General features: G+C 37.2%; 1 protein-coding gene across 23 annotated transcripts in view; it reads right to left on the bottom strand.

Annotated features, from left to right (window-relative positions):
• Positions 1–13,482, bottom strand: part of rims2a (regulating synaptic membrane exocytosis 2a) — a 1,105,394-nt gene that overhangs the window by 283,881 nt on the left and 808,031 nt on the right. For 10 of the 23 annotated variants that reach the window (XM_072262764.1, XM_072262846.1, XM_072262723.1 and 7 more), the window contains 2 exons: positions 3,667–3,836; positions 1,510–1,619 (listed from right to left, as the gene is read on the bottom strand). In XM_072262764.1, coding sequence (XP_072118865.1) covers positions 1,510–1,619; positions 3,667–3,836 — 280 coding nt within the window. Of the gene's footprint in view, positions 1–573; positions 607–1,509; positions 1,620–3,666; positions 3,847–13,482 lie in introns of all 23 variants that reach the window. The other 13 variants (XM_072262773.1, XM_072262854.1, XM_072262836.1 and 10 more) reach the window with 5 other exon arrangements.

The following is a 13,482-nucleotide window of genomic DNA, read 5'->3' as shown; positions in this document are numbered from 1 at the left end:
GGCAGTTTAGTGACATACTCCCTTCATAAGGATGAACACTCTGTAGTCTATGCACAAATTAGGAAATACATCCTACAATGGCCTTGAAGCCCTTAATATAATTTGGTGATAATAAAAATTAACTATAATATATTCAATGTAAAATCAGGCAATAAGCAAAACATATATTATAAGATTATGTGCAGGTGTGCTTATATACAACACAGAAACATACCTAGTGAAACTTTGCTCTCAAACAATTATTACTTATATTCTCTAGCAACACCCTTTGTATAAAAATGACTGCAATTGACACAACATGGTTTCCTGCCCATTCACATGCAAGGAATTATTTGGAGCAAACTTTCTACTCTAAATCTAATTTATATCAGGTCTAGACAAATGATTATGTTTACAATATCTGCTCCTTTTAAAAGAGTGGGGGGGAAACTAAAAAACTAAAAATGTAATTCCAGAATAAATTGTTCTGGACAATTGAAACCAGAGGAAATCTATTGCAGTTGTGTTTATTTCTGCAGAAGAAAAGCCCAATAAGGCTCCTCCACAAAAATAATGCTATTTCTGATTACAAACCTTCATAAAGATCAGTTCCTTCTTCTCCATTGTCTGGGAAGAAATCAACAGGGAAGAAAATCAGGAATAAACGAAAATGCATGCAAGAAAAATGGAATTTCAACAAATAATATTTCACAGGTAAAGCTGATTTCATTTTCCCCCTAAGAAACAGAAATAAAACTGGTGCTTTAAAATTAAATTGTAATTAAGTTATTTAATATAGTTTTTTTTTGTTTGAAGTATCTTGTGTTCCTTAAGCGACTCTAATCCATTCTGACACAATAATTCCGCAAAGCTTGGTCTATTCAAAAGAAATACCAATGCCATAGTTTAATTCTACATTATGTAATATTGTAAAGTAAAAGAATACTTTAGAAGTGGTAGGTTTTTCTAATTCTGAAATGTAAATAAGTATGTGGAAATAATTTGGTTATGGGTTGTCAATAATAAATATAAAGTACTTAATAATTATATTACTGCAAACAGTATTTTACTTCTGTTATTAAGAACTCTATCATATAGCTCTTTCCAAGATTAGGAAGTCTGTCAGCATATTTGATCAATATACATCAATTCTATCAAAACATCATTCAAGCTAAAAAAAAAATCAGATGATGAATACCCAAAATAAAAACAGTACACACTGGGGATATTAAGTAGAGAAGCAGCTTCAATGTAAAGCTAACAGAGTTAATGTTTCAAGTCAAACTGTTAGCTTTGTTTCTGTCTCGATGGAAATTGCCTGATCAGATAAGGATCAGCATTTTTTATTTTCATTCTAACCATTTTATAGTTTGATAAGATTTGTCTGTCACATAACTTCCAAATAAAGTTAAAGTCTTGAGCAATGAGCTTCTACTTCCCCTGCATTTCAACACTGCCAGGCCTGAATCAATTTATGCATTTCTCGCTATTTGATAAAATAATTAAGTAAGTTTGGCAAATCCAACTCACTTCTTTCCAGAGTTCCTTTTGATGGAAGTTGTGGCAACTGTCGGCCCCTCCGTCCTATCATTGGTGTACTGGTTGGACTGGTTTGCACCGATCCGCTACAGGGATGTGACCTGCACAATTTTAAGAATACTGTAGTTACTTTCTGTGAGAATGTGGGGAAGAACTGCAAAGTAAGCACAGTCACCCTAGAATTTTTAAATAGGAATTGCACAAAATATCATGTGCCAATGAAATATCAAATTACCTTACTGTATCATTCTTTAAAGAATTTTAACCAATGTGTGAAAAATTTTTTTACTACGCAGAAAACTATACCCCAAACACAATATGCCAGCAAACTCATAATACGTGAAAAATAAACAAAAAAATGTATGTTAAGGATTTCTGCAATCTGCATCAAATTGGTTGGTTCATAGTTAGCGATTTATAACCCTTCCAAGACTGAAATAAAGATTAGTTATAAAAGTAACACTTCCGAGTTTATTATATTATGCACAGAAAATATTATTTGGCTCCCCTATTGTATAATTCTTTAATTGTTAGAAGTGAAATCAAGTAATTTTCACAATTTTTGATATTTTAGAGATTCAATATTCCAAAGGTCAAAGAGTTAATAGTGAAGCTTAATAACTAATAGCAGAACTAGATGGGATGAACACAATATCATTCTCTAATCTATGCCCTAGTAATTAGGTCTTTTTGGACATTATTTGGAAGGATGATTTGTGCATAAAAGCCATCCTCTGCACACTACAGCAAACTTGCGATTACTTCCAAGTGGATTGACAATAATCACGAAATTGGCCAAGGCACTTTGGGATGTGATTTACCTTAGTACATCGGATGTTTGCTAGTCATCACACATCACAAATACAATTCCAAAGGAACCAGAAAAGCTGGAAGAACTTACCTAGTCAAGCAGCATCGGTGAAAAGTGAAACCAGTCAATGTTTCAGACCTGAGGAAGGTTTATTGACCCAAATTTTTAACTAGTTTCTCCTTCCACTGATGCTGATTGACCAGCTGAGTTCTTCAGGCATTTCTGTGTTTCTTTTCCACTTTAAATTGTGTTGTCTGATGTACATCAGACATATCTGTAGTTGAAAACAAAAACTACCAGGCAAAGGTGTTGACTGTAAACTGCAATTGTCAGTTATACCAGAACAAGGATCACATCCTACAGTGTCACCAAAGTGATGCAAACTACACGGCTCCCATTGGGACCTTGATATTTTGACAGCATCCCTGCCAGACTAATTTTCCTTTGCTTTACAATCATCCCTGACAAAGACTATTGTGTCTCTATAGGATGCGCAACAGTGAAAAATGCCCCTTGGGTTTGGGCTTTGGGGCCTCACACAGCCTTCTACCACTGTGTAGTCTGGGGACTGTGCTGACACCTAGGAAGGTGCCATGTTCCTCCCCACTTCCATCTCATCATCATCTTTTCCCTCACCACTATGGCAGCCTTTTGTGTTACTCTACCATGACTGCCATCTTCTATTGATTAATTTCCTGGATAATGTGCAGACATCTACTGTCTACAAACATGTAGGTAATGTGTAAATGAGTCATTGGGTTGTATTATCTTAGATTGTTTAGAAAGCATTCCCATTCTAAGTCTCAAAAATGCTCGTAGCAGTAATTATATTATATAGCTGTATAAAAGGGGTCTTTTCTCAGGTAGGAAATCGGCCTATTTTCTTAATACTGGTTATACGTTCCAAACATTATGATTGCAAGATGCACGTAATCACATGATCAACATATAGTAAAAATTGCTACATTAATATTATTTGTACTGCAGGTGGCGAGTGGATTAAAGATTGCATCCGATTCCTTTTATTGATCTTTGAGCTGTAAAAGAAAGGCGAGATCATCACCAAATGTTTAATGCAGCAGATTTTCCAGGCTTCTTTAACATAACTGATGCTGAAAAAGAATGTTGATGAACAAAATACATGATGGCCACACCATTATATCCATGCAAGGATATAAGTGCTGTGTTTATTGCTACAGGGAGGAGAGGACTGAGGGCTTCTAGTGACTATTCTATGATGAAGGGGAGGAGGGTCGTCACTCGGCTACAGAAAAATAAAGGGTGAGTTTGCATGGTGGCAGGGTGATTAGTCCAGCAGTTTGATGTATCTCTTTCACCTCGTTAGTGCAGGTGAGGGAGGGGCAGATCTTCCAGATGTTAGTGAAGGCATCGATCTCATGACGTTTGATCCGGCACGTTCAGAGGATCTGGAGCGGGAGTTCATCCGCTCGAGCACAGGCCGTTGCTCTGATGATCTGGATCTTTGATATTCCTGTCTATCGGATGGCTCGCGGTTCCTGTAATGTCAGTCAGAAAGCCACTCAGTTGAACTTTAACCTTTCAAAATTTATGTTTATGACATGACTGTGTACTCCTGGCTTGATTCAAAGTCAGAATTATTTAACTGACTTTGTACATACTTGAGATAGAGACAAGAACCACTATTATAGTGGACGCGTCATTAATACTCAGTAAATGTCTCTGGAGTTTAAGATACTATTCTGAAATAACATCCTCCAATCAATGAAAAATGTTTTTAAGTTCTCCATGGTTAATGCGGGTTATATAGTTTGTCAGAAGTTCACACCTGTGGTGGAAAGAAAATGAGTCAAGCAAAGTAGATTGGTCCCTCTTCACAAATTACACGTGAGCTCCAAATGCTGATCTAAATTCAGTTCAAGACACTATCATATAATTCAGACATAATGAATAAAATACTTGAAGTAATCATGAACATTCAATTATGAGAGCTTTATGCTATTTGATTCATCTTGCAAACTTCGCTCCAAAGTACAGACTCTATACAAACACAATGCATTTTCTGAGCACCAAATTCTCCAAATTAACTGCTACTACCTCATGATACCATACTTGCCCTTTGTACATTACTTCAAGACACATTTATTAAAACACCAGACAAAACAATGTTTTTAATAAATTTAAATAATATATGGGTATTTTAATAGCTTAGCAATTCACATACTCCCAACTGCCATAATAACTTAGGATTTTACTGATTCATTTAAGTAATTAAAACATTCTTCAGCTATTGAGAATTTGTATTTCAAGGACTAAAGGAAATGATGCAGTATTAGCAAATGCTCCTCTATATAGATTCCCACTCAGAGCTGGCTTTGTTTACTTAGTTGAAGATATTGAAAGCAAAGAGCTAACACATATAGTTTAACATGGTGCTGAATACTGGTAGCTCAGGTTGAGGCTTTTGATGTTGTGGTGTTTGCTGATCTTGGCAATTAGCTTTCAGACGTTTCATCACCAGTCGAAGCAACATCCTCAGTGCGCAGTTGCTGGTGTTTCTCTCTGGGAGTATGGGCCCCCATTTGCTTGCTTCAGTCTTGCTTGATTGGCTCCCCTTAAAGCTCAGCTGAAGGTGTAGTCGATCAGGAGCAAGGCAAATGAACAGGGGCCTATATACACGTGATCACTCCCAGAGAGAAACACCAACCACTGCGTACCGAGGACGTCACCTCAATTGGTGATGAAACATCTGCAAGCTAATTGCAAGATCAGCAAACACCACAGCACCATACACGTATAGTATCCAAAGTGAACAGGAAGAAAATTCAGTGATGGAATTATACCATTTTTCAGTCAGTTCCAATCAATTTTGTGAGAGCTCAAATTGGAATGTGGCTGTGGGGCAACACGAGGGGCTTCCTGTCTCTGTGAGGACAAATTTGCAAGCTGGAGTTGCACTCTCAGAACACTTGGCTATATTGCCTTGATAGACACATTCAGACTTCAGGTAGTTCCATCAGAGCTGCCAACTTACCATTCTCTTCACATACAAATTATAAAGTACAAAGAAGTAATAGAACTTGATATGTGGCTTGTCAGCAGTGATAGTTACAATGTGCTCAATGAATACTGTAGATATGTTGTTCAGTCTATCACTTTTCAATTTTACCAGTAGGAAATTAAATTGTGCTGTGCTCATAAGATTCAATCTTGTTTATTGTCATTCTTCAGTACAAGAGTGTATAAAGGAGAATGAAATAATTGTTTTCCAGATCAGATGCAGTATAAGAAATATACAATAAGCATAAAAGCACAAAATATTTAAATATAAAAACAATCCTATATAACACAATGTACAAGTAACGGTTGAATATGGCCACACAATACTCTCAAACACATAAATTTATTGTATGTACATAAAATAACAATAGATATAGGAGTATCTGAACAGCAGGTGACTCTGACAGGTAAGGATAAAGTGACTGTTTTAAAGTAAAGGTTGGCTGCTTCAACTTTTTCCCAGCCATAGCACAGTCAAGCTCTTTATAAGTGATTCTTCAGCAGTCACAGTAACTCCTGCATAACTCCAAATCGGTAACATATTAAATTTAAAATATACTAATATAGAGTCCTTTCGTCACCTGGAGAATTTGAAGTCCTCATGAGAATCATTTAAGTATTTCACAGTAGCGTTGCAGGGAAATAGACTTATAAGATAGTCAGTAATTCAAAACTCAAAAAGGCACATGGTATCACCTACTGAGCAGTTGTCCAGTTCCAAGAAGCAAAAGATGCTGTTATGAGTGACAATTTTCCAGAGAGGAGGGTAGAAGGGAATATGAGTTAAGTGGACATATTTACAAAATGTGAAAGTGTGAATCTGGCTCATTCTGTTCATAATAGATATTTTAAATGACAAGATCCCATTTCTAGAATCTTTAGTTTCTTTCTTCTTGTAGTAGACAATTAGTCAGTTTCTTGTGCTGAGAAAGCCTGGTAATGGTTTAAGTAATGGTTGCTACCATGGGACGCTGCAGATTTCAATAAACCCTAAAGCCCAAGGAGTCAGAGAGATCTGAAAGTATATTGTACATTTTGGTGATTGAGATAGTACCACTCCTGTTTCAGTGAGGAGAAAAGGCTGGCTACAACAAGTTGTGGATTAGGACCTGGGATGGACTGTGACTGGGTGGAGGTGGAGAGATCTAAAAGAATTTTATCCAAGGCAGGGGACAGCTGTTATGTCTTGTAACTTCAAAATATTAAACAAATTCTAAGGAAAACATGCGAGTCTGAAATGCAGGTCTAACTTCGGATTTACTTTAAGTGAGGTGTACACATATCACATTGTAGCACAATGACGTATGCTACATTTTCTTACTATTAAAGAACAAGAATACTTAATCAATATATACTGTATACTGTAACCCAAATATTACTAAAATATCAAATACACAACAACAGCGATTTGATAATTAGTTAGGAGGTTGTGGTGGGGCAAGTGAGTGAAATTGGAGCCTGAGGGGACAACAGGGAGAACAGTTGATGGAAGGTGCATAATGGACTCAAAGATATTAGAGGATAATGGTCTGGTCCTTGAGATGTTGGGGCTGCCAGATGACTACCAGTGTTCGAAAACATAAGCACATTCAAAATGCTGGAGTAACTCAGCATGTCAGGCAGCATCTATGAAGAGGAACAAATAGTTGACATTTTGGCAGAGAATTTTCATCAAGACTGTATAGGTAGGTGGAAGATGGGGAACAGGAAGGAGTAGAAACTGGCAGGCATTTGAGGTCATTGTGTGGCGAGGGAGTAGGTGGTTAAGAAAGAGACATTGATAAGACTGTAAGACATAGAGGCAGAATTGGGCCATTCGGCCTATTAAGTCTGTTCCACAATTTAATTAGTTGATTTATTAGCCTTCTCAATCCCATTCTCCTGTTACTCCCTGTAACCTGTGAGACCACTACTAATTATGAGCCTATCAATCCTAGTTTTAAATATACCCAATGACTTGGCCACCATAGATGTCTGTGGCAATGAATTCCACAGATTCACCAAGAGAATCCATTTCAGTCTCATTCTATATCTGCATCAGTATGAGTAACATTTACATATTACCATCGGATCTCCTTGCCTGCTAATGGTCTGGACATGCTAGCTCATCTGGAATAAACTGATTGATGCCTTTGTAAAATTACTACAAAGAAAAGCTGATCATGATTGATATCCCCAATAATATCACAAGAAGTTAGAAGTCTGATTAAAATTATTAAACTGAAGAGCAGGAAAGAACCTAAATACTATAAAACAGTTTGCCAAAGCCAAATGCCTTTGTGGATGCCTCGTTCTCTTTTGATAACAGCTTACTATGTTGGGATCTTTCACCATATTAAATTTTCTACTATATAATTGCAAGATGTGAATGTGTATTTTAGTGTTAAATAATGCCAATTAGCTAGACCTATGTATCAAAGTTTATTCAGATGATTCAGAGCATGGCGAGGACTTTGAATGCTCAAATCCTTGAAGCATATGGAACATTTAAAACATTTTTTCTCAGTTTAATCTTAATAATATTTTCAATGTTAATGAAGATGACATTTACAAACCAACAAAAATATTAGACATATAATAACTGTTGCTTCTAGAGCTATACAACTCCACCCCGACTGTTTCAAAATCCGGATGTCTGACACATATAGAAACATAGAAAACTTACTGCACAGTACAGGCCCTTCAGCCCACAAAGCTGTGCCAAACATGTACTTACTTTAGAAATTAACTAGGATTACCCATAGCCTTCTATTTTTCTAAGCTCCATGTACCAATCCAGGAGCCTTTTAAAAGACCCTATTGTATCTGCCATAGGGTCTAGATATAGATATAGTATCTAGTAGAAAAGAAGAAGGATGGTTTAGAATAGCTAATACAGGATTTTGTTTTATTTCCACACGTATCTAGTGACTAACCATTGATGTTGTTAACTTCAAAACCAGTTATCACAAACAACACATGGGTACCTGCAGAACTTTACTGTTAACTTTAAAGCAGATTGAGATCTTATGCAGCCGCATGAAACTATCCCCAAGTGGATATTTTGGAAGGATCTCTAGGTTTAAAAGTTATTTTCAATGATTCATTCACTCCAACTGTACTTTGGAATGAAGTATTCTTAAATACAAGAGAGAAGAATTCTGTGAAGAATGGTAAGTCCATTACTTAGACCATAAGATATGGAAGGAGAATTAGGCCATTTGGCCCATTGAGTCTGCTTCACCATTTCATCATGGCTGATAGATTTTTCTCTCAGCCCCAGTCTCTTGCCTTCTCCCCATATCTCTTTATGCCCTGACCAATCAAGAATCTATCAACATCTACCTTAAATATACATACAAGCTTAGCCTTCACTTGCCTGTGGCACACCACACATTCACCACCCTCTGCCTAAAGAAATTCCTCCTCATCTCTGTTCTGAAAGGACACCTCTCTATATCTTATACAGAGATATATTTATTCTTATTTCTTATATCCTAAATCTTATAAGTATTTGCCACATATATTTAAAATTCATGTTGAGAATGTTCCCTGTTTGTCAATTTTTGAAACTTCTATTATAAAAAACAATTGTGATCTGCATATATTCATTTTAAATAAAAGATGTATAAACTTACAGAAAGCTATGACAAACTATTTTGACAATTCTGGTTCTAGGTGACAAATATATTCTAAATATAACAAAGTAGAAATTGGTCTTCCTTGTTCCATAGAAGCTTGCACATGCCAATATGGAAATTAGCGATTTTTAAGGTCTTTTTCCAAAAACTTGACTATCTTGAGTAAAAACGCACCTCAAGAGATTAGACTGCTGTCCAGTTAAATGAGAAATACAAGAGAACAAATGTGGAACTGACCATCTGCCACTCATTAAAAAGTAATTCCACCTCTGTATGCTTGAAGAAAATACATTCTGGCAGTTTGAAGGAGTCCTCGTAGGAGTGTGAGTGGCAGATAAGAAAAAGCTTACCAACAAAATAGACATTATGGAAAATTGGAAGGTCTCTTTGGATGCATCAATCTTTTCTGCATTTAAGTACATAATGTGAGAAAGAATCAATCGGTTAGTTCACTCACAGAGAAATGACACGGGATACTGACTGAGAAGAAAACTAGGATACAATGACCAATACCAGCAACATGCCCAAAAATAACATCATATAGAAAATATTTAAAGTTGTCTTCATGTGTAAATCATGCTGGAAAAGAGTGTTTTATTCATAATTTAAAGTGTTTGCATCTATTTCTGACAGAAACCTTGCCCTAAGAAGTGTGGATTTAGGCAATTCCTGTCACAATTTACTAACATAAGGAACGATGTCATCAACTACATGACGCATGCTTCTGACTTAATGATAGAAACTGGACCAAAGGTCATGACCTACTGCCTTCATTGAAAGTTGGAAGCCATGTGTGAATTGAACGTTCCCAGCTAGGACATTGTTTTCACTTTCAGTGCAGCCACAACATTGATTTTAAAGTACTGTCTTTCACAGACAGGGAGCACATAAAAAGATTGCAGTATCTACAGGATAACAGCTAAGATCTGTAATCCCCAGATATCATAAGGAGTGGCCTGATTATACTTTATACTTTATTGTCGCCAAACAATTGATACTAGAACATACAATCATCACAGTGATATTTGATTCTCTGCTTCGTGCTCCCTGGAGTACTAATCGATAGTAAATATTAAAAATTTAAATTATAAATCATAAATAGAAAATAGAAAATGGAAAGTAAGGTAGTGCAAAAAAACCGAGAGGCAGGTCTGGATATTTGGAGGGTACGGCCCAGATCTGGGTCAGGATCTGTTCAGTAATCTTATCACAGTTGGAAAGAAGCTGTTCCCAAATCTGTCTGTACAAGTCTTCAAGCTCCTGAGCCTTCTCCCGGAGGGAAGAGGGACGAAAAGTGTGTTGGCTGGGTGGGTCGTGTCCTTGATTATCCTGGCAGCACTGCTCCGACAGCGTGAGGTGTAAGGTGAGCCCAAGGATTATAGTACTATGTGCAGTCATGGCATGGTAAAGGATCAAAACAATTTCTCAAAGTGAGCATATCCCAACAGAGATTTTTAGTGATACCCAACTTTGTGTTAAGGGCCACTTAGCACATCAAAAATGCATGACCACTTTCTAGACAAAAATAGTTCTAACATTTATTTTCTGGAAACCTACTGCAAGTCCGTACAACAAAAAAACTGACAGGTAGTGAATCTGAGTAGAAGATCCCATGGCAATTAGGTTTCCTGTCCTACCATGGAATCTTTGCTGCTTTAGTGTTACTTAAAACTCTTTGTTAAAAACTATTGCAAACTTATCTTAGACCGTAAGACCTTAAGATATAGGAGCAGAATTAGGTCATTTGACCCATCGAGTCTGCTCCACCATTTCATTTTGGCTGATCTAATTTTCCTCTCTGGCCCAATCTCCTGCCTTCTTTCCGTATCCCTTCGAGCCCTGACCAATCAAGAACCTATCAACCTCTGCATAAGTATTCATAAAGACATGGCCTCCACAGTTGTCTGTAGCAAAGAATTCCACAGATTCACTACCCTCTCTGTTCTAAAAGGACACTCCTCTATTCTGAGGCTGTGTCCTCTGGTCTTAGACTTGCCCACAGTAGAAACATCCTCTCCACATTCGCCTGCAAATTAACCTTTAGGGAATCCTGCACAAGGACTCCCAAGTCCCTTTGCACCTCAGTTTTTGAATTTTCTCTCCATTTAGAAAATAGTCAACCCTTTCATTTCATCTCCCAAAGTGCATGACCATAAACTTCCCAACACTGTATTCCATCTGCCATTTCTTTGCCCGTTCTCCTAATCTGTCTATGTTCTTCTGTAGTCTCTCTACTTTCTCAAAACCATCTACCCTTCCACCTGTCTTCATATCATCTACAAACTTTGCAACAAAGCCATCAATTCTATCATCCAAATTATTGACATATAACGTAAAAAGAATTGGTCCCAACATTGACCCCTGTGGTACATCACTAGTCACTGGCAGCCAACCAGAAAAGTCTCCCTTTATTTCCATTTTTTGCCTCCTGCCAATCAGCCACTGCCTTATCCCTGCTAGAATCCTTTCTGTAATACCATGGGCTCATAGCTAGTTAAGTAGCCTCATGAGTGTCACCTTGTCGAAGGCCTTCTGAAAATCCATGTACACAACATCAACCAATTCTCCTTTTTCTAGCTTGCTTGTTATTACTTCAAAGAGTTGAGGAAAACCATGCTGACTACGGCCTATTTTATCATGTGCCTCCAAGTACCCTGAGATCTCAACTTTCATAATCGACTCCAATGTCTTCCCAACCATTGAGGCCTACAGTTTCCTTTCTTCTGTCTCTCTCCCTTCTTGAAGAGTGATGTGACAATTGTAATTTTTCAATCTTCTGGAACCATACAGAATATAATGATTCTTGAAAGATCATTACTAATGTTTACACAGTCTCTTCAGCCATCTCTTTCAGAACCCTCAGGTGTACATCATCTGGTCCAGGTGACTTACCTACCTTCAGAACTTTCAGTTTCCCAAGAACCTTCTCCCTAGTTATGGCAACCATATACTTCATGCCTCCAACACCTGAAATTTTCCCCATTACTACTAGCGTCCTCCACAGTGAAGACTAACGCAAAATACTTACTCAGTTCATCTGCCATTTCATTGTCTCCCAATACTACCTCTCCAGCATCATTTTCCAGCATTCAACTTCATCTTGTTCATCTTCATTCCCTGCACTTCTGCTTACACTGATGACTACTTCCAAATGGCTCAGATTCAAAGACTTAATTTTGAATGTCCTTGTGAGCTTGATATACTAAATCCACGGCATCTCAAGTTTCAATTAACCCCACATTATTTTAGAACCAGCCATTTAGACATTATCTGTTCTTTCTGCCTCACTTTTGGTTGCAGAGGCCAAATTCAGTGCTCTAAAATAGTTCCCACAATCTCTTCTACCTTCTCGGTCTCAATCATGCTTTAAATTTATTCCAGAAATATCCACATCCCTAACTTCTGCCTTTCTCAGCATTATGACTCAGCAAACTCTGAAAATTCACTATTTTTGTCGATATTTAAGCTTGTGGTCTCAAATTTCCACTTCTTCTAAAGAAACTTATTGTATTACAAGACTAAGAATGTTAAATATCTGTGATCTCTAAAGATTAAAATGTTGTTTAAAGTATTAAAACTTGCTGGGTGGGGGCAGGAATGACTGCTCAAGTAGTACTGAAAGTGGCCAATATTCAGGCATGAAGTTAGAAATCTGACACCACTCAAAACAATGAAAATACCTACATGGACAATGAACCAGCTGAAAATGGCAAGAGTAATAAGATTTGACAGCTGTCTAGCATGCAGGAGAAATCAAAAATTTAATCAGGTAAGCAGGGGAATGGAGAATGAGACGTAACGGTCTAGAAATGAGATACCAGCACTTCTTCAAGTTTTTTGAGAATCTTAAAGCTTAATTTAAAAAAAAGATTAACATAAGTGGAGGATGAATGCCAGAAAGAATTCACATGTAATAGAGGACTGAGGAGTGATTAAGTGTGGGAAATGACCGGGGTTGGATGGGATTGTAGCATCACTGATACAATTAAAATCACACTAGGAATTTGGAATGGGAATCAAAATGCCAGTGAGATGGAATTCAGTCATTGGTCAATACACTGCAACTAAACAAGGTGCTCAATATTGTACAGTATAATTAAATTCTACTGCTTATTATTAAGAATTATTAAGGGAAGGGACACAGAAGACAGTAGATTGAGGGAATACAAGTGTGTGCAATGCTTTGGGACTGAAAGTGGAATGACTGAGCATTCTTGATTCGAAACAGAAAGCAAGAGCTACTCAATCAGGTTGCATGAACTCAGAACATGAGAAGGTACAAATGAAGAGAAAGAAAAGAAAAAGGTTAAGTTAAATCAGAAAGGCAGAAAGAAATTGGAAGAAAGCCAAACAGCGGAAGGGGGGCCCATTTTCTCTTTATACCATGCACCACCTCTTGCATTAATGGAGCAAAAGGTAAATGATTGAGTAGCATGTAACTACAATTAATAGAAAGTAGAGATATTAAACAAGAAAGAGTGGACAAGGCAGAGA

This window comes from Mobula birostris, chromosome 1 (genome assembly GCF_030028105.1).
Source record: "Mobula birostris isolate sMobBir1 chromosome 1, sMobBir1.hap1, whole genome shotgun sequence".
NCBI lineage: Eukaryota > Metazoa > Chordata > Chondrichthyes > Myliobatiformes > Myliobatidae > Mobula > Mobula birostris.
This window is presented reverse-complemented; position numbering and strand designations above follow the sequence as displayed.